The sequence below is a fragment of the Eucyclogobius newberryi genome, unplaced genomic scaffold (assembly GCF_026437365.1).
Source record: "Eucyclogobius newberryi isolate DKJ021-1_F unplaced genomic scaffold, fEucNew1.0.hap1 SCAF_2, whole genome shotgun sequence".
NCBI classification, from domain to species: domain Eukaryota; kingdom Metazoa; phylum Chordata; class Actinopteri; order Gobiiformes; family Gobiidae; genus Eucyclogobius; species Eucyclogobius newberryi.
Genome location: NW_027315834.1, coordinates 9052919 through 9074980, shown reverse-complemented (window position 1 = coordinate 9074980; position 22062 = coordinate 9052919). Strand labels below are relative to the sequence as shown.

Below are 22062 nucleotides of genomic sequence, written 5' to 3'. Positions count from 1 at the left end.
TAATTAAAAATATGGTTTCAAACTTAAAAATAACCTTATATTAACACATTAATAGAAGATTTTCATTCTACTTCGTCAACACCTTTCAGGGAAATCCTAAAATAGCTTAAGTCCAAATTCCATTATTATGTTTAAGGAGTTATTATTTTGTTTCTATTTGACAAATACATTCTTGCAACGGTTCAGAATTCCACCAGCCTCATTATTGGTTCATTATTATGGTGGGCTTAAAGACTTGAATCTTTATTATAATCATTTTGAAAAGGCATCTGAATCTTTTGTAGTGTGGATAGGCTTAGCTATAAAATGGAAAGCAACATAAAGAAGAAACATACAAATTATAAATCTCTTGTAACATTCACCTAGAACAGTGGTTCTCAGACTGCGGTACGGGAGCCCCTTTGCAGTTTTTTTGTTTTTGTAATTTTTAGTGCTTTTTGTTGAAGAGCGAGGGGTCGAGGAGAGAGGAGTTGAGGAGTCTCCTCAGGTGCTGTTTCTGACAAAAATGATGCTGTTGTGAGGATAATTTTTTTTCCTGGAGTTTTAAATCAAAGTCAAACCAACATTTTAATAGTTTAATGCCACTTATTATAAAACATGTTCTACATCATTCACTGCTGTTCCTGTTCAGCTCAGTGTTTGTCATGTTGGTAAATTAACTCTTCTTCTCATAACGCTTTAGTTCATTCTACACCAATGTGCAAAATATAGTGTCCCTCGCTCATTATTCCTGAATGGAGGAACCGAGACTCGGCGATACTGGAACATTCGAGGCAAAGCAACGGAGGGCGAACTGTCAGAAAAGTCACATTGTGCACAGTTAATTGTTGAGTTTCAAAAAGCACTGACATCTTTTATTAATAACACTTTTGACATAGAAAACTATTGACGTTAGAAAGAATCATTTTCACAATACATGTAAGTTTGGTCATTATCAAAGAAAACGGGATATGGAAAACGTGGCAAAATGGGTCACTAGTCAACGTTTGGTAAATTTCATTCTTTTTACGACATCAATAATGAGTCGAAGAACAATCTTTACATTAAAAGATAACAAAGCAGAAGACTGTCCACGGGAGTCGCCGAAGATGAGATCCTTTCTCTTCGTTTGGGGACGCGGGATCTCGGGAAGCATCAGAAGCATTTCTTCTGAGTCGAAAGTTTGTTCTTCCAAGGTGAACGGGAGCAGCTCTTCACGTTTTTCACATCTTCACACTGGATCCGCCGAGTCTACAGACAGACAGCAAAAACACTGGACTGTGACATAATGTAAGAGGCGCGGCAACGTACAAGACGCAAGTGTACCAACCAGAGATGTCAAAATACCCCAAATATTGCGATATTGTGCAGGTCTCATTTATAAAGCATGGGTATGTACCCATGCTTTATAAATGAGACCTGCACAATATCTATATTTTGGATTCTCTCTCACAATTTGACATTCTCGATACGCATGGCCAGTAAATATGCGATGAAATGTTTAAGGTCGGGTTTTCTTTATTTTGAAATCCAGCTCGGGCGGGTTACCGGAAACACAAAATGTTTTCTTCTTGGCCTAAGTGAGACAAGAAGTTAGCAAGTTGGAAGAAGTTGGTGCTCTGTGCCTATGTACATTTTTTGTAAGAATTCCACGTAAAGTTTTATAAATGAGCTATAAAAAGATCATGAATTACAAGCACCTTTGTTTAAGTGTTTCCCGTCAATAGAGAAGTCTACGGTGGCCCCCCATTTAAAATTCTCCCCCAGTCTAAACTGATTTAAAACAAAGTTATTAGAGCTAGGCGACCCCAACTTTTTTCTGCTTGTCATTAATGTATCCAGTGTTCTCGCTGCAGGGTTTTGGCATTGGCCCCCGCCATGCTCAAAAGATACCACCAGGTATTAAGATACGGCACCACGGCGCTCGCACGGTACCCAAAAGATATGGATAGGAGCGACGTATGGCGTAATTTAAGAGAACGCCGAATAAATTACGGCGCTCGTTTACGGCGCACGTCAGACGGCGCACTGCGTTAAAAGCACCGCTTTATTTTGTAAAGGTGTCCGAAAATACACTGCGATACGCCGCTCCTAAGTGGCGGAGTGTGATCATATTGGCTTTCCATATCGAGCGCCGCCTACAGCCGTCCCACCGCCATCCTCCAACCTCAGCCTAGCGAGAATACTGGTATCTACCATAATTTTCGGGCTATAGAGCGCTCCTGAATTAAAGTTGCAGCAACGATATTTACAAAGAAAAGATACAATTAGCCAGTAAAAATCTATAAATTAGACGCACCGTTGTCCTGGCCGCAGTGTTTAAACATGGATCTATTATATTATCTGGATAGGGGATTGCTAGCCTAAACATGTTGCTAGTGGCCTCAGTAGCCAGTCCATTGGTACTGCAACAAAAAAAATTGTGTGACCCAGAGAGTGCAATGTAATGAAAAACTGCTTGTGTTTGGCTGACAGGGCACCTATAGCTTGTAAAAATGTTGGATATAGGTGCAAATTTGACACATTTTCGGATCATTAACTTTTTCTCAGTTTTTTTTTTAACTGCGTGCCGCTCTAGCCCAGCTCGTGCAATGAGCCGAAGTGCCAAGAACGAGCTGCAGGTTTGGTGGAACTATGGATCCATAGGTTTAATAACAGAACAAATCGTTAAACTAATGGCCACGGATCTACTACTCAGAAGCGCTGTTTTGAAATGTTTATGCCATAAAAACTAAAGAAGCAAAGAAATGCTGTATAAGGAAAGCAAGGAAATTGAATATTTTGCCAACCAGGTACAAAATAATTGATGTTTACGTTACATCAATGTTACCTGTAAAACCAATGGTTTGTAGACACACAAATGATCCAAGTAGCCTAAATGCTTTTAATAACTTTTAGCATGTTTTGAAGTTTATAAACTAGTCATTTGGCCACTCCTTGCCCCTTTGCACACCATGTAGCTACTAAATATTGCCTTTTATAAAGGTCATTCACTTTTTTCCTTTTTTTGTTCAAATCCGTCAGTTTTCTTAAAACCAGTTTTTTTAATATTTTGTTTTAGCTCGCACTGTGCCTCTACATTGTTCTAGTAACTCTCGCTCTGATTGGTCAGTGTAATCATATCGTACGCGAGCCTATGTAACTTCCGGGCCACTGAATACTAGAGAAAAAGGCTAACTGGCGACATGCGCAGCTGCCATTGACTTGACTTGGGACCTGGGGGCTTAGGTTCAAAGCATGGGAAAAAAGTAGCGACTAAAATAAAAGTCCGAAAAGTACAGTAACTTGTAAAATATTTAGCTTGAAAAAGGTTTTAAAGTTCAAGTTAAACAAAGTCCGTCCAAGTGACTCCCTTTGAAACCTTCTCTACCACAGACTGCGCCTCAACGAAGATCTTTCAAAACATGTTGTCAATCACAAACTCTGAGTCATGAACGTCTGAGTGACGGAGCGGTCCACCCTGCCTTGTGAATACTAGCGCTGTGTCAAACTGGTTGCACAGATTTAAATACAGTCCTCATCCGCATAATGAGATAAGTGTTTAACCAGGTCTTCACACGGACTAGAGCTGCAACTAACGATTATTTTAGTAGTCTTTTTTATGTCAAACGATTCATTCTATTGCACATCGAGACATTTTTAATACATTATCAACCAAATAAAGGTTTGAATATGGTGACTGATGGCTTTGGAATAGATATTTATTTACGAAAAACGTGTTATTGATGAAAATCAGAAATTGTTGATGCTTTTTTGACATTTTGATGTAACGATCCAGTTGTCTTTGTTTTAAAGTTATTTCCGTATGTGTTTTAGCTTCTTTAGTCCAGACTCTACGATTATCAAAATGGTACAAGATGAGTATTGTTTATAATCGACAAGTCATGGATGAACTGTAGGAAATCTACTCCAAGTCAGGTCTAAAAAAGGAGAGTACGCACATCTTGAGAAAATGCAAATAATGACCAACAGAAAAAAGGGGCAAACCTGTGCTTTCCAAATAAACAAAAAGGATCCTACAGTTTGAGAAGTACTTTAAAAGTCTAATTGAGCTTGTAAAGTGTCATTTGTCATTGGAGTGAGAGGCCGTTTGTCCTTTGTGTGGTCCCATTGTTCCAGTCAGAAGCAGAGACTTGTAAAACTCCTCAGGTTTGAGCATTCGGGCCTGACATTAATAATCCCTGTGTGGACTTCAGAAGACAGCGGACACTTTGGGGCCCAACGCTTCTCTGTAAGAGATGTAAAAAGCCCTGGAAAGACTTATGCCCAGCAACACAGGAAATAAAAACGTTTCTTTTGTGTAAGAAGAGACATAAGGGATCTACAGCACGAGGACATGACGGCCGACAGACGCTGCTGAACCCAGAACAATGCACTCTCAAGTTGTTAGGGATTAAACAAAGAAAAAACGAGGGTGTGTTTTATTTCATCTTCAAAGTCTGGAGGAATCAACAGTGTAGTATCTTTGGCCGCTTTTAACACCTGAAACCAGCGTTGTGAAGTTGTGTCTTCACTTTTAAATATTTTTTTCTTCTTCCGAAATTAAACTCTGCTGTGCACAAACATGTCTTCTAAACTAAAGTACACAAAGTTATGTTTTATTTCTTTGTGTTTCCTGCAGTCTGACCGAAACAATTTGTTCTGAATTTGCCGTGACAGACTTATAAATGTCTAATAAAATTACATACTATTATGGTATGTTGATGTATAACATACATTTTAATTATTATTATTATTATTATTATTTATTATTACACCCCTCACTGAATAACCTGTACATACTGGAAATCAAAAGGGAAAGTAGTGATTTAATTTGCAGCTCTCCAAATTTTCTCTCCTTGCAGGGCTAATCATAGAAAGTAACAAACTTATCAGTGTATCACATGTTGAATAAATATTTAAACTAGCCCAGTCCACACCTCTCCCTTCAGAGTCACGTTTCCCGTTGATTACGTGACCAAAGTAACACCACTTTAATGGGGGGAAACAGCTGGCACAATTATGAAGATGGACAGCAATTAACTGCCTCAAATAAACTACAAACAAAACAGATAGAGAATAAATAAATATATAAATGTATATAATATAATAATCAATAAACACATTATTTGGCACTAATGCAGATATTTCCGTAGCCACCGCCCTCTCATTCTAACTTCACCGAAAACTTACGGAGGACTTTCTTACCTTTTTTACGGCACTATGAAATAAACGAAGACGAACAGCGCTATGTCGAACAGGATGAAGGTCCAGAAGTCGAACCAGTATGAATGTTTGGGTAATAAATCTGCTAAAGTGCTGGATTTAGACATTTTTTGGTCTTCGGACTGGGTCACAGAAGAAGCACCCGGCGCCATCTTGGGACTGTAAAACCTGCACAGGAAACACTGGTGAAATACTGCATAGGCACGCTTCAAAATAAAAGTATATGTATATATATACATATATATATATATATATATATATATATATATATATATATATATATATATATATATATATATATATATATACACATATATATATACATATATATATACATATACATATACATATACATATACATATACATATACATATATATAAGGGGTGCACGGTGGCAAAGGCGGTAAATGCTCTTGCCTCCCAAGAAGGAGTTCATGGGTTCAATTCCACTGTCCAAAGACGGTGTTAGGTAGAGGATGACTCTAAATTGGCCCTAGTGAATGAATGTGAGAGTGAACTGTCTGTAATGTCTCTGTGTCCCTGCGACAAGTTGGCCACTGTCCAGGGTGTATCCCTCCCAAGGCCACCTAAAGGCTCCCGCGACCCAAAAAGGGAACAAGCGGTAGAAAATGGATATATATATATATATATATATATATATATATATATATATATATATATATATATATATACATTGATAAGGTCTGGGGAGCTAGCAGAATTACATTTACTGGGCTATTATGAGAGCTGTATTGCTTGCTTGTCTTCAGCTGAAACTAACCTAAAAAACTTGATGTATAACAAGCCCAAGCCTCACGTATCTGGGCTGAATCTACAACATTGTGTTAGCTTCTGACAGTCTCTGCATTACATCTGGAAAATATGATTGTAGACATGACAGTCTATATATAGTATCTTCTATTTGATTCTCTCTGTCCAGGAAAGGTGTGAAGGTCTCCTTCATTTGGGTAATGAAATGGCTAATTTGCTGGCTAAAAAATCCCTAAATCTGCCATCAATTGATGTAATAGTTGAAATAAATCAATCTGAAATCAAGACTATTATTAAGAGGCATGTATGTAAATTTTGGCAGGATTATTGGAATCTTTGTGATACTTGATGGCATCTGTATCAGATACAAAGTAGACTTGATCCATGCAGATCCATGGTTAGGAACGCGGGGACGAGAGAGCCTTTGCTCGTGGGAGAATGGGCCACACTAGACTGAATTGGTCTCTGAATAGGGTAGGCAAACATCCTACCGGTTTATGTAATCACTGTCAAGAACCAGAAACTGTTGAGCATGTGCTGATTCACTATAAAGCATATGAAAGAGAGAGAACTGAATTAGTTTTATGGTTTCAAAATAATAAGAAGGAATTCAGTCTGCTGAATCTTCTTACAATCCAGTCGCAAAAATCATGTAAGGCAATAGTTGCTTACTTATATAACACAGAATTAATTGGAAGATTATAGAGTTAAGAGCGTCTTTGTAGTGTTACACTACAATCCTTTTTGGTACAACGGTTTATCTCCTGTCCGCACTCAATCCAGTAGGTGGTGGTAAATGCACCTTTTCAGTTGGCAGCCAACTGCCATTAAAAGTAACACCACCACCACCACCACCACCACACCACCACCACCAACAACAACAACAACAACAACAACAACAACAACAACGAGTCAGCACCGCAGAAAGCAGTCTGTGTGTGACGGTCGTTGACCTGCAGTGGTAAAAATGATCCACAGTGACGAGAAATAACACAAGCGCTTCTTCTCCTTGAAACGGCGTATTTACCACACTGAAGCGCCAATTCTGCGCTGTCCCAGAGGCTGCAGGGGGATACTTTTTTTCATCTTCCAAATGCCAGAAAAAAGTTGTTGTTGTTGTTGTTTTATGGCGGCTGGCATCCAATTGTTGCATGTTGAGAAGTTCTGCTTTAAAGCCCTCGAGACAAAATCCCTTAAGAGAAACACCCGTGAAACAACAGCAATTCATGAACCATCTGAGTCACGTGACAAGCTTCATGAACCATCAAAGTCATGTGATCAGCGCTTTGAATCACATTTCAAAGCAGTAGAAAATGCACCTTTGCGCTGCTGGTGTGGCACGTGCTTTGAAGACATACAACTTGGAGTCTTAAAGAATAAAGTCTAAAGAATGAAGTCTGGCGATACTGTAACGCTTTTACGGACTACGCAAAGCAATGGGAGGAGTACTTTTACGGACTACGACAGAGTCTGAGGACTACGAAACGTCTGAGGAATAAAGTCTGGCGGTAATGCAACACTCGGATGCCAACCGCCATAAAACAACAACAACAACAACAACAACAACAACGAAAAGCGGTGGAAGGAGTACTTTTACGGACTACGACAGAGTCTGAGGACTACGAAAAGTCTGAGGAATAAAGTCTGGCGGTAATGCAACAATTGGATGCCAACTGCCATAAAACAACAACAACAACAACAACAACAACAACAACAACAACGACAGTCTGAGGACTACGAAAAGTCTGAGGAATAAAGTCTGGCGGTAATGCAACAATTGGATGCCAACTGCCATAAAACAACAACAACAACAACAACAACTTGCATACCAGCCGCCATAAAACACCAAAGAAGAAGTCAGCTCGTGTTGGACATCAACTAACTAACTTAGTTTCAACTAACTAGACAGAATATTTTACTTTTTGATTGCCATTGCCATTTTTTTAAAGGAGAAAACGTTTGCAGTCATTCACTTGGCAGCCTGAACTTTTTTTGGAGGAGAGGGGGTTTCAAGCTTTTTTGGACAGTGTCAACTTTACTTCATTCGCACAGTCAAGATGGCAGCAGCAATGGATATTGATACTCCTAGCGGGACGAACAGTGGGTCAAGTAAGAAACGATTTGAGGTCAAAAAGTGGAACGCAGTGGTGCTGTGGTCCTGGGACATTGTGATGGATAATTGTGCCGTCTGCAGGAACCACATTATGGACCTCTGTATAGAGTGTCAAGCTAATCAAGCATCTGCTACATCTGAGGATTGCCCCGTTGCTTGGGGGGTTTGCAATCATGCCTTCCACTTCCACTGCATTTCCCGCTGGTTGAAAACCAGACAGGTTTGTCCTTTAGACAACAGAGAGTGGAAATATCTGCGATATGGACATAAATAGCTCCCTGCTTCTACATCTTAATCTCCCTTATAATGGTCATTAGTGGGATGTCCTGCCCTACCCATTTCTAATCTAAGGTATTCTAAACAACTCATGTTTATCATCCGGGTGCGTACCTACATTCCTCGGTATCTATGTTCCCCGGTACCGCTGTTTCACATTTTCTATGGACAGGAGAACTATGGTACCGGGAAACAACGGTTCCTAATATTTTTAAAAGTTCCCGGTATTCCCCGGGGCCGCTCTGCTTCACACTGAAGAACAGGGGAACAGCGGTACCGAGAAACATAGGTAAGTGCACCTTTACAGAAGTCCCGCTTGACCCCAGCGACTGACACATAAAAGTAAAACTCATGTGGCCTATGGGCTGTATTTGTTCAGGTTTTTAATGCAAATGAGAAGCATTAATAATTTAATTAACTTAACAGAACTGCTTCAGTTGTGTCTTAATCCGTGCATGTTATTGAGTCTGCCTGTTGACTTGCATCCCATGGTTCCAAATCCACAATAGTTGTGCATAAATGTATAGTTTCACAGCATAACATATTCTGAATTATTATGATATGTTATGCCTAATACATTTATTTAGGGCCACAGATCTTCCTCCCCTATTTTGAGATAGTTCTTGCTCATTTGGGAGAGGGGCATCATTCCATATTCAGAAAACAGCCAGTAGAATCAAAGGTAAACAGAATTATTTTTGCCTGTCTGCTACAGGCAGCTTTACACTTCATTTTCAGCCTGCTGAGATAAAGGTGCCTTTTTTAGTCCCCCATAGACCAGGGGCTGGCAAACCGCAGCTCCGGATCCGCATGCGGCTTTTTAATGCTCTCCAAGTGGCTCCCTGGAGCTTTTTTTAAAAATGCATGAAAATATAAATAGAAGGGGGGGATACATTTGTTGTTTTAATATGGTTTCTGTAGGACAAACATGACGCAAACATTAACGTTTTCCAATGCTGTAAAAATGTTTAAAATAAATATTACATTTCGACATTTCTGTCAACGAAGATTTGCATCATAGCCTGCGACACACGTTTCAGCATGGCACACATGGGCGTCGCAGTGCCGGATTCAAGGATTGTGCGATTTGCATCTCCAAACTCAACTACTGCTGCTAGATTTGTTGCAACCTAAAGTGTGGAAACCCGTTCACAGATGGTGAGTACACTGCAAAGACAGACTCAAGGAAAGGGTCATTAAAATGGCAGGCAACATCACCAATCGGCAAATCAAGGACATTAATTCAGCTCCAACATACTAAATTTCCTGTGATGAATTGTGTAATGTGCGCAAGAAGAAATGATTGAAAATATAATTGCATGTGTTCATTTCCACTGTTGCCCAGATATGGGGGAAAGAGAAGATTGTATTGTTATTGAGGTTTGAAGTGGACTGCGTTTTTGTTTTTTTCAAATCCTAAAAATAAAAATTACACCAAAAATCTGATTTCCTGATTGTATTTCTATATTTTCATTAATGCAACAAAACATAATACATTAACATTGTAATGTAATTAAACTTAAAGCACCAAATATAGTACAGCATATTTGCGTCAATCTCTCCAGGGTGCACGGCAGGGAAATAAACATTTAATGAGGAATGCTCATTATGTATTTTAGCAGTCATTTTGACAGTAGGCTAAAATAGCTAATATACACTTCATGTGTTCCCTTCATATAAGGCTTATATAAGGCTTTTCATTTTTAGCGGCTTCAGATTTTTTTTTTCTCTATGAAGATTTGTTTATTTGTTTATTTAAATCGATCAGCTGTCTTCCTTGATCCATTACAATTAAAAACATTTTAGGTTGCCGACCCCTGCCATAGACCATCAATCATGGATCGCAAGTAACCATTACATTAAAAAATACATATTCAGGTATTATATTTCAAAAGACACATGTATTACGCAAAATTGACTTTGAGCTTTGAGGTTGAGGAACTTGCAAAATAGCAAGTTGTTGAAATACTTATTTTTCTCACTGTAATTCAGTGATGTGCATTCAGGGGAGGCAGGTTCTGCGCCTCACCTGTCAATCTTGGGGGGAAAAAAACGTAATTATGAAATATATCCATCCATCCATCTTTTACCGCTTATCCAGGGCCGGGTCACGGGGAAAGCATTCTGAGCAGGGACTCCCAGACTTCCCTCCCATTCCAGCATGTCCTGGGTCTTCCCTGGGGCCTCTTCCCGGTGGAACATGGCCGAAACACCCTCCCAGAGAGGCGCCCAGGAAACATCTGGAACAGATGCCCGAGCCAACTCAGCTGGCTCCTCTCGACGTGGAGGGGCATTGACTATACTCCGAGCTCCTCCCGTGTGACCAAGCTCCTCACCCTATATCTAAGGTAGCGCCCAGGCACCCTGCGGAGGAAACTCATTTTGACCGCTTGTATCCGCAATCTTGTCCTTTCGATCATTACCCAAAGCTCATGACCATAGGTGAGGGTAGGAGCATAGATTGATCGGTGGATTGAGAGCTTTGTCTTTCCACTCAGCTCCTTCTTTACCACAACAGTCCGATGCAGCGACCGCATCACTGCAGACGCTGTATCGATCCGCCTGTCAATCTCACGTTCAATTCAGTTCAATTCAATTTATTTTTGTAACGCCCAAAATCACAACAGCATTTGCCTCGGAGGGCGATAGTGAAAAACGGATTAGACAATGTTCATAGAGGCTTGGCAATGTCCCAGGGTCCCCTTAGACCCTCCTTCTCGGCCAGGAAAAACTACCAAACTTCCTTGGGAAAAAAGTAGAAGCCTGGAGGAGTTCCACAGTGAAGGAGAGATCTGAATCCTTCAGACAGACAGGCGGACGTGACGATAGACAGTGGAGCTGGAGTCACTTAGGAGAATAACCAGTTCTTCCAGACAGATGAAGAACCGCCCATATGTAGTAGAGACCGCTTCTCCAGGGACTCAAATCATCGATGTGCCTGTCCCACTCCCCCCGTGGAGTGGCGGGGAGTAACTGGCCTGACCATAAGCGATTTCAAAGAGGAACATTTTAAGCAGCAGCGGCTGGTCCATCTGCCAATTACATCAATTTCTTTTGTGTCTGAAAACAATATAATTTATTCAAAAATATCGTATATTCTTATTAGTGTAAAATAATAATATATATCCATATATATATGTATATCTATAAATAGATATAAATGTATACTTTGTTTGTGCGGCGCGTGGTCTGATGCCTGGCGTAGCCTGCGTCACTTTTCTACATAGCCGTGAGGCGGTTTGAATAGCACCCCAGAGCCCCATGGAAAAGCAATGGGGATTTTTAGCCCATCAAATCACAATCAAAAGTGACTACGTCACTATAGCTTTCTCCATAGGAAAATAGCGACTGAAAGCGCCCACCAGCCATGGATCTACACTTTTTACGCTAGAGACACAGACATGTGCGCGCACACGCCCTGTTTTCCGTGTTTACGTCTTAAAACTGAATCTACAGACGTCTGTGACAAAAGGTACGTCCAAAACGACTCAAAATGAGCTGCTCAACTGTTTGCTGCTTTATTCGGGTTGAAAGCGGCTGATTTTGTATCAATCCGAGCCGAGACATGTGATCTGTCAAACCCCGTGCTACGTTACCATGACAACACGCCGTTTTTTTTTGTTTATTACTTGCATAAGGCTAACGCTAAGCATTAAGTATCGCTTAACTTCTAACTTATCATTAACAAAAGTGGAAATAAAGTGTGTTTACTTAATTAATTCAGTTGTAAATGTGCATTTAAAATATGTATCCATACAGTCAATGTTAAAAATGTCTATTTTGGACATTTAAAAAAACAAAAAATTAATGTCAAATAGCCCCCCCTATAATTTATACCACCAGCCGCCACTGGTTTTAAGTCTGGTCTTAAATGAAGAAACTGGACAGGGAGCTGATTCCATAACACAGGAGCTTGGTGGCTAAACGCTCTACCTCCTACTGTGCTTTTAGAGACTCTTGGGACCACCAGATGGCCAGCATTTTGAGAGCGAAAAGCTCTGTTTGGATAATATGGTACTACAGCATCTTTGATGTAGGATAGGGCCATGTCATTTATGGCTTTGTAGGTCATAAATAAGTCACGTTCCATTCTTCCCTCATTCCTGAACAAGACCCTTAGCCTCGGATTTGGAGGTGCTGATTCTCATCCCAGCCACTTCACACTCGGCTGCAAACCGTCCCAGTGCATGTTGGAGGTCTGGGTTTGATGGAGCCATCAGGACAACATTGTCAACATCTATCCATAAAAACAATGAACAGAACCGGTGACAAAGGGCAGCCCTGGCGGAGTTCAACATCCAAAGACTTAAGGTACTCCAGGCGGATCTGAGGAGTTTGCCAACAACCTCAGTGACTTCACCTTGGGTGATGGAGGAGCCAGCCTCCGAGTCCCCTGTCTCTGCTTCCTCTTCGGAAGACATGACAGTGGGATTAAGGTCCTCAAAGTATTCCTTCCACCGTCCAACAACATCCCTAGTCGAGGTCAGCAGGTCTCCATGCGCACCATAAATGGTGTTGGTGAAGCATTGCTTCCCCCTCCTCAGGCGCCCAACGGTGTTCCAGAATTTCTTTGGGGCCGACCGATAGTCCTCCTCCATAGGCTTATAAAATATAATAAAAGTATGTATGTATTTTAAATCCCTTTCCCTTTGAATCCAATATAAAACAATATTTTTTCATTGAAGAATATCGCATGTCCCGTAACTCCGGTTCAAATGCAAGGAGCCGTGTGGCAACACTCGCACTGCCTCGCTTCTTCTTATTCTCTGGTGTTTATTGCGGTTGGCATCCATAAACTGTTACATTAACGCCACCTTTCCCCCCCAGAGCGCAATACAACGGAAACGTGCGTTCGGCAGGCCTCCTACAGCTTGCAGAAATGTCGGATACTACGGCAATTTTGACCTATTTAGGTAACACAGAGTTAACACAGGGTTAACACAGAGACAGACACACTGACAAACATTCACTCTCACATTCATTCACTAGGGGCAATTTACAGTTCTCAATTTTACAAAATGTTAAAGGCGGTATGGACAATTCTTTTCCGCCTCCCCGTGCGGACTGATACAACACACACGTGCATTTGTTTATTAGCGCAACGGAGCGCATCGCTCGTCTCCCGTAGATTTCTGTCCACTTCTGCGTCAGCTCGAACTGTCTTTCTCCGTCTTCATTTTGCCCCGTACACTGAGGGAACTATATTATGATAGATCCATGCACTTAGGCACGCGGAAACGTGGGGACGAGCCTGACACGGCTGCAGGTGAGCGGTAGGTGCGTTTTATGATTGATACGTGGCAGGACAAATGATTTATCCACGCCACGAGGACAGGGCCGGCCCAGCCTATAAGCGAACTAAGCAGCCGCGTAGGGCCCCGAGGCGTTAAGAGGGCCCCCTAATCTGGCAACCCGCCGTATGCGAAGTGCAAGCGCAGCGTGCGCCACTAGTGTAGTAGTGCTGCTGGCGCGGCAGCGCACACAGCGGTAACATATAACGCACAAACCGCATTTATTTGTAATGACAATCTGGCAACCAAGGCACCAAACCTGCGCTGATTGGTCAACTTCATTGTGCGCGAGGAGAACGAGAGCTAAACATAAACACAACAGAACGTGGTCCCTGCGTGGTCCTCATGTCCAGAGGAATATATCTCCTGGTGCCGAAAAACAAAAGAAGAAACTTCTTGACGATGTAAATAAACTGCAAACTCAACAACACTCTCCAGGTATTGAACTTATCTTACAAAGAGACGGTTAATGCTGCTGTTTGAAACAACACGATTCTGTCACGTTAGTTCGCTCAGACTGGAGGCGACGAGAGCTCTGCCCCGCGCACAATATGTGTCTGAATGAAAGATAATAAGATTAACATTCACACCAGCCCAGTAGTGTTAGCTGCAGGTGAGGCCGGTGAGGGGCGTCTATGCCCCGGGTCACTAAGAGGCGGAGATCCGGTCCGGACGAGCGCCGTCTCGTCCAGAACCTCTGACGTGAGACTTTGGAGTGAACAGTGTGCGGCCCCCGTCCCGGGCCCCTGTCCCGGGCCCCTGTCCCGGGCCCTGTCCCGGGCCCCTGTCCCGGGCCCCTGCCCCGGGCCCCTGTCCCGGGCCCCTGTGCAGCCTCAGTTAGAGATGAGCGGGTTTGAGTTTGTGTCCCTCTCTCACATCACCATGTGTGAGATCAATCGTGACTCGTGATGTCTGTTTTACTTTGACTTCTTAAAGTGCAATAAGAGGAACGTAAAGGTTTATGCGTGTAAGGTCCATCAGCCAATCACATCGCAGCATTGTTTCATGCAGAGTCCAGTGTGTGATGAACAAACATTTATATTGTAATTAACTTTTGATAGAGCAATAAAACTTTTCAATTTATTTAAAAAGCATCATTAGACTATTTGTTATAAATTATAATAAATTGATAGTGAAAAATAACCAGACATATTATTATTACGTCTGTTATAGAATAATACTATATATTTTTATACAAAAGTGGCAAAGTTGCAGAAACGCTGTCTCTTCACTATAGCTAGGTTTGGACCTTCACTTCTCGTTCTGTTCATTCTCTGGGAATAACATGTTTGCACTGTCTAGTTTTATGAGTGTTATCAAGCAATGCTTATGCCATTTGTTTAATTTAATATAACTTGTTTTGTCACTTTAGCAAGAAGGAAAAGTTGGGAGCTGTAAAAGATAAATTAGTAAGGATAACTAATACTTTTACATTTTCAGTTAAAATGAATCAATTTGATCATAATTATTTTTCATAGCCAATATTGTATTGAGTAATTAAGTACCATAATGTATTAATAACTGGCTTCAGTCATTTTCTCCTGGCTCAGTTTCATCACATCATCATTTTATAGCATTACAACCTCAACATTTTACTCTTACTTTATCCGGCTGGACCACATTAAAATGCACCAGAAGACCCAAAAAAGGTCTGAAAATTTCTGGGGGAGGGCCCCCAGACCCCCCCCTGTTCATTCATTTAAACTAATGTGCTAATGTGGCTGTAGACCCTTAATGCCCCCAAATACACCCAAAAACATATCTGGGACGTGTGTTATTTGTACAGGGAGTAGAGGTGATGTCAGCGGAATACCAAGTTCCATTGTGGGATTTAAGTTATCAATATTTGAGCTTGTCAGGTGTTGAGAATAAACAGGGCCGGCCCAAGCCTTCAGGGGGCCCTAAGCGAAAACATTTTTGGGGGCCCCTCACCACGTCATCAGAATCAGTTTTATTGCCATTGTTAGTAAACAATTCACATATGGGAACTTTCTTCAACGCAAACAAAGCGCACCAAAACTCCAGGGCATCCGTTTGCCAGTTAGTTTATTCTCAACACCTCACAAGCTCAAATATTGATAACTTAAATCCCACAATGCAACTTGGTATTCCGCTGACATCACCTCTACTCCCTGTACAAAAAACACACATCCCAGATATGTTTTTGGGCGTATTTGTGGGCGTTAAGGGTCGACAGCCACATTAGCAGTTTAAACTAATGAACAGGGGGGGTCTGGGGGCCTTCCCCCAGAGATTTTCAGACCTTTTTTGGGTCTTCTGCTGCATTTTAATGTGGTCCAGCCGCTAAAGTAAGAGTAAAATGTTGAGGTTGTAATGCTATAAAATGATGATGTGATGAAACTGTGCCAGGAGAAAATGACTAAAGCCAGTTATTAATACATTAGTGTACTTAATTACTCAATACAATATTGGCTATGAAAAATAATTATGGTCAAATTGATTCATTTTAACTGAAAATGTAAAAGTAATAGTTATCCTTACTAATTTATCTTTTACAGCTCCCAACTGTTCCTTCTTGCCAAAGTGACAAAACAAGTTATATTAAATTAAACAAATGGCATAAGCATTGCTTGATAAACAATTAACACTGATAAAACAGTGCAAACATGTTATTCCCAGAGAATGAACAGAACGAGAAGTGAAGGTCCAAACCTAGCTATAGTGAAGAGACTGCGTTTCTGCAACTTTGCCACTTTTGTATAAAAATATATAGTATTATTCTATAACAGACGTAATCATAATATGTCTGGTTATTTTTCACTATCAGTTTATTATAATTTATAACAAATAGTCTAATGATGCTTTTTAAATAAATTGAAATGTTTTATTGCTCTATTAAAAGTTAATTACAATATAAATGTTTGTTCATCACACACTGGACTCCTGCATGAAACAATGCTGCGATGTGATTGGCTGATAGACCTTACATGCATGAACCTTTACGTTCCTCTTATTGCACGTTAAGAAGTAAAACAGACATCACGAGTCACGATTGATCTCACACATGGTGATGTGAGAGAGAGGGACGCAAACTCAAACCCGCTCATCTCTGACTGAGGCTGCACAGGGGCCCGGGACAGGGCCGCACACTGTTCACTCCAAAGTCTCACATCAGAGGTTCTGGACGAGACGGCGCTCGTCCGGACCGGATCTCCGCCTCTTAGTGACCCGGGGCATAGACGCCCCTCACCGGCCTCACCTGCAGCTGACACTACGGGGCTGGTGTAAATGTTAAGCTTATTATCTTTCATTCAGACACATATTATGCGCGGGGCAGAGCTCTCGTCGCCTCCAGTCTGAGCGAACTAACGTGACAGAATCGTGTTGTTTCAAACAGCAGCATTAACCGTCTGTTTGTAAGAGAAGTTCAATACCTGGAAAGTGTTGTTGAGTTTGCAGTTTCTTTACATCGTCAAGAAGTTTCTTCTTTCGTTTTTCGGCATCGGGGGGATATATTCCTCTGGACATGAGGACCACGCAGGGACCACGTTCTGTTGTGTTTATGTTTTCCTCTCGTTCTGCTCACGCACATTGAAGTTGCCCAATCAGCGCAGGTTTGGTGTCTCGGTTGCCAGATTGTCATTACAAATAAATGCGGTTTGTGCGTTATATGTTACCGCTGTGTGCGCTGTTGTGCCTGCAGCGCTACTACACTAGTGGCGCACGCTGCGCTTGCACTTCGCATAAAACGGGTTGCCAGATTGGGGGCCCTATTAAAGCCTCGGGGCCCTACGCGGCTGCTTAGTTCGCTTATAGGCTGGGCCGGCCCTGAGAATAAACTAACTGGATGCCCTGGAGTTTTAGTGCGCTTTGTGTTGAAAAAAGTTCCCATATGTGAATTGTTTACTGACAATGGCAATAAAACTGATTCTGATGACGTGGTGAGGGGCCCCCAAAATTTTTTTCGCTTAGGGCCCCCTGAAGGCTTGGGCCGGCCCTGCACGAGGAAATATGATAAAAAAAAATTGCTGGAAAAAATCGTCCATACCACCTTTAAGCTGTTAGCTTAGCTCCAGCGTGCGCCGCTCTAGACCAGCTAGTGTGCTGATTGGTCAGAACGGTATCCGCCCAGACCAATCAGGTCGTGTGAACGAGCTGAAGTGCCATGAATGGCCGAAGGTTCGCTAATCCGAAGGTTCACTGGTCCGTAGGTTCACTAGTCCGAAAGTTCCTCATAGGGCCAAAGAGAAGGTGCATAGACGGCATCGGGATGTAATCAGTCTGTAAAATTGGCACGAAGCACGAAGCCAAGCACTGGGGCTCGTCACGTTTAGTGTACCAGCTGCTCACAGGTGGCACCGCAAGTTGTACTGTGTATGTAAAAATAACAAGGGAACATCTCGAATCCTCCGCTTTATGCCCTCATTTGATCGTAAGAAATATGCGTGATCTGAACCCTCCGCTCTATGCCTTCATTTGATCATAAGTATAGAAATACGCATGATCCGATCACCGTAGGATTGGTTGTCAAAAAGGAAATTCAGCTTTTGAAGACCGAAGTGTCTATTTTGCCGCTGCGCGGCGGCCAAAACTGCTATGCTATTTAGTGCCGCGGCTCCTGAAACTGCTGGGCTATTTGACCGCGCCGCGGCTACTAGAAAACAGTTAATTAATAATAATAATACGATATGGAGCTCAGGCTATGCACAGAAACAAGTCGCTTATGGAAAATACGTGAGTTTAATCATAAAAAGTGCATTAACACTAGAAAAGTCTTAAAAGCCAATGTGTAGGGCAAAGGGAGGCGAGGAGAGGCCGCTGCGCGGACTCACACCTTCGGACTTGTGAACCTTCGGACTCGTGGGCAGCCACCAGGACGGTTTTGCCCATTCTCATGTGAGTAAAGGCTCTTCCCGCGTTCCTGACCATGGATCTGTATGGACCAACACTACTTTGTATCGGATACAGATGCCGTCCAGTATCACAAAGATTCCAATAATCCTGCCGAAGTTGAAACATGACTCTCAATAATAGGCTTGATTGTGACTTCATTGCGTTGTTGTTGTTGTTGTGTTGCTTTTAATGGCGTTGGGCAGCGAACTGAAAGGGTGCATTTACCGTCACGTACTCTAGTCTATCTGTAGTTTTTACGCTCTATCGCATAAGGGGAGGGGACAAGAGAGAAAGAGAGAGGAACACTTTGTTGCGTCATAGGTGCTGTGACGTATAAAGTTTAAGACGGACTTTGTTCTGCGGTTTGTTGAAAGTCTTTTATCACGTCACGTGACCAGCGCTTTGAATCCGTTTAAACAATACTGCCATCACTAGTGTTACGTGCAGTCAGCTCGTGTCGGACGTGTTAGGACTTTAGCTCCTTTGCCCTTATTTTCAACAAGTGTTCATAATATATCTATTTTTGCCAGATAGAACATTATAGTTTTCGATTGCCAAGGAGAAAACATTTTGCAGCTTGGGAGCCTAAACTACGCTTTTTTGGACAGTGATGTGCCGGAAAACCATGGGTATAAAGCCTAAACACCACTTTAAATCCGATTATCTCCGCAGTACTTTTCACCCAGGCCTCGTTTCACGGCTGGACCGTGCTGTGTCCGTGGAGCTGGGAGCAGCGGGCCTCGGCCATTGGAGAAACAACATCGCGGAAACTACCAACAGCTTAAAAGGAAGGAGGCGGGCAAAACTGACCCAAGCTACGAAAGAAAGCAACAAAATGGACGAAACGCTGTATGAATGCGAAGAAACTTGGTCACAGGAGCAGCAGCGACAACGATTTCCACCCGGAGCAATGGCGCCGCGCAACACGACGCAGTATCTTATGCGCCAAGTTTACAAAGATTTACAGCTAGAAGCAACCGTTTCGCAGCAGAGTGAGGAGCCTGAATTGTCACAGGATGCCAACACGATGTTACAAAGTAGTTACAATGCGTGTCTTTCATTCCAACAGCAGGATTTCGAGACGCAATGCGCCGCGTTGTGGTAGAACCGGCTTGAACCAGCCTGTTTCGGCGTGCGTGAAGCTGCGTGAGCCCGTCAAACCGCTCCAAGCACTTTGGAAACAATGACTGTGGACAATGACCAAGGTGTGAACTGCTAGACATATTTTTATGTTTGGTTACCTAGTTATAATGCGTGTGAACAATATCTACAGAGACAGATATTCGTGTTTCGTCAATTAAGATATCATGGATAAAATTATGTAATAGAATAACCACAATGGGAGCGTATGCTAAAGTTGACCACTGTTATTTCCTGATTTTGATTGTTTCATAAAAGATTCATGGTTGGGCTTTTTGTCTACAGCGTCCTATCCTCTAGGGGGCGCCACTGAGTCTCGCCTGCCCATAGGAGTCAAACGCGACTCGAACATGGCCTATCTGTGAAAATGCAGGTAAAAGGGGGTCGATGATGGTGGTAAGAGTACTGTTGATGCAGTAAAAAGTACTTTCCACTGTCACTGTCTGTGAGCATTTTCCAGGTCCACGTCGCCGTGACAACTGGGACACACGGCTGCACGCCCGGAAGGGAGTTGTCACGTGGCTGACCAAAGGTGACTTTTGTGCCACATGACAGAAATACTATGTTATCACACGAGTAAAGATGTATTTATTAATAATAAAATGTTTGAATGAAAGTTGTGGGGAAGGATTCTAATAAAGGTGCTTGTGTGATTTATAAAATCCGTTCTGTTCTCTTTTTTATGGAATCGGCACAGCATGATAATTGTATAAATAACCATTAAGTATGCTACATTAATTGGCACTTGCATATGTAATAAATGGTGAAAATAAATCTTTGTTTAGATTTCTAGCTCAATGGTACCCAACCTTTTTAGCTTTATCACATCTGAGTAACTGTTAGGTAAATTAATCTGAACTGTAGTATAGTGGTGTATATTATTTATTACTACTTTTCTTTTTAAAATTAAAATCCTACAAAATGTTCTGATGACTGTTCAATTTATTACAAAGACTGTTTTAATTCAAAATCATTTTTAAAATCTGAAAACGGGCCAAGAACCTCCTGGTAATGTTGCATCCCCCTTGACCTGGTTGGGGAAACTTTTACTAGCCCTACACAAAAACAGGGCTCGCACCACAATAAGAACATTCTCTCCAAGCCACCACCACGCTGCACTTCTGTTCTGATCCCACCACAGAGCGGCAGCATTGTACCATGGATTTTATGTGACGACATTTTCTGAACTGATTCCATAAAGTTCATTAGCCTATTTCTCAAACAGTAATGTGCGCTGTATAATTCCAAGATCAGTGAATAGGTTTATAGTTCATTTGTCCTTAGAAATATTAAGTTGTCTGCAGGTAAAGCGAGACACCTTGCAAGTTTAGATATGTCAGTTTGAAATTTCTTCTATAGTTTAGTTTATACATTCTGAGAACATTTTATACATCTTTAATAATGTGATGTTTTCATTTAAAGAATACAGCATGTTATGTACACATTTGGGTTATACAAATCTGAAAAACTGATAAAAGCAGGTTTAAGTGTTCTGTAAGCTTTTTGTTGACATTAGATAACAAATGTACAGAGGGTATTTTGGACATCTTTAGTATTAGAGTAAATTATTAACTACTTCACTGAATTTGTGTGTAATAATTGACATTTTGTCTAATATTTTTTAGATAAAACTTCAAATTTGAAATCAGATCAAAAATCGTCGAGAGCTTGTGGAATACAAGATTGGAAAGTTTGGTGCTACTTTAATGGCTGACCTTTATGTCAATATCATGAGAGAAAAAATGCCCTTATGTAGATGCAAGTTGAGAAAATGAAGAATAAAATATCTTTGGGTGCAGATTGGACAGTTTTGTTGCATGTAAAAGTGTTGAGGGCCAAAAGAAACAAAACATTGAAGTCTCACCTTCCAATTTTTTTGTCATTATGGAGAGCAGATACATTTATGAACGGCTTTTTGTAAGAGTTGACCGCTGAGCTAAAGTTTAATTAAAGTTGGGTTTGCCAAGGCTTTAGGATTTGGCTTTCACAATATTTGCCCACAGCACAAAGCGACTGATTGCTGAGATGATAGACATTTTACTGTAAACTCTTGGCTTCAATACGTCTGATAAAATCTTGCAGGATCAAAACAAAGGAAGGACCATTTCAGCTCCCACACCACAAACTGCTTTGTTCTTTTTCTTTTGTAGAACTTCAAAGTGGTTGCTGAGAGGAGTGTTGGGAGTGTCATGTAGGTTTCTTATTACAACGTTGAGTGATTATCTCTAAGCACACATCCTTGTCATGTAATCGCATTGTAAGGGGGTTTAATAGGCTTAGCCATACAGCTGAATTTGAATTTCACACTTTTTAAGGAGGAGGATGCTCAACAGTATCACTGGGACACCAGTTGACACAAACAGTTGCGTGGAAGGCTTGAGAGGCCACCAGTTTAGTGTTTAGATGTTTAGATACAGAAGCCATTTAAATATA

General features: G+C 41.5%; 1 protein-coding gene across 1 annotated transcript; it reads left to right on the top strand.

Moving 5' to 3' along the window:
• Window positions 1-7979: 7979 nt before the first annotated feature.
• On the top strand, window positions 7980-8423 carry LOC140367229 (E3 ubiquitin-protein ligase RBX1-like). The gene has a single exon (XM_072453586.1). It carries the CDS (start codon window positions 8013-8015, stop codon window positions 8340-8342), a length of 330 nt encoding a protein of 109 aa, XP_072309687.1. The 5' UTR covers window positions 7980-8012; the 3' UTR covers window positions 8343-8423.
• The last annotated feature ends 13639 nt before the right edge of the window (window positions 8424-22062 follow it).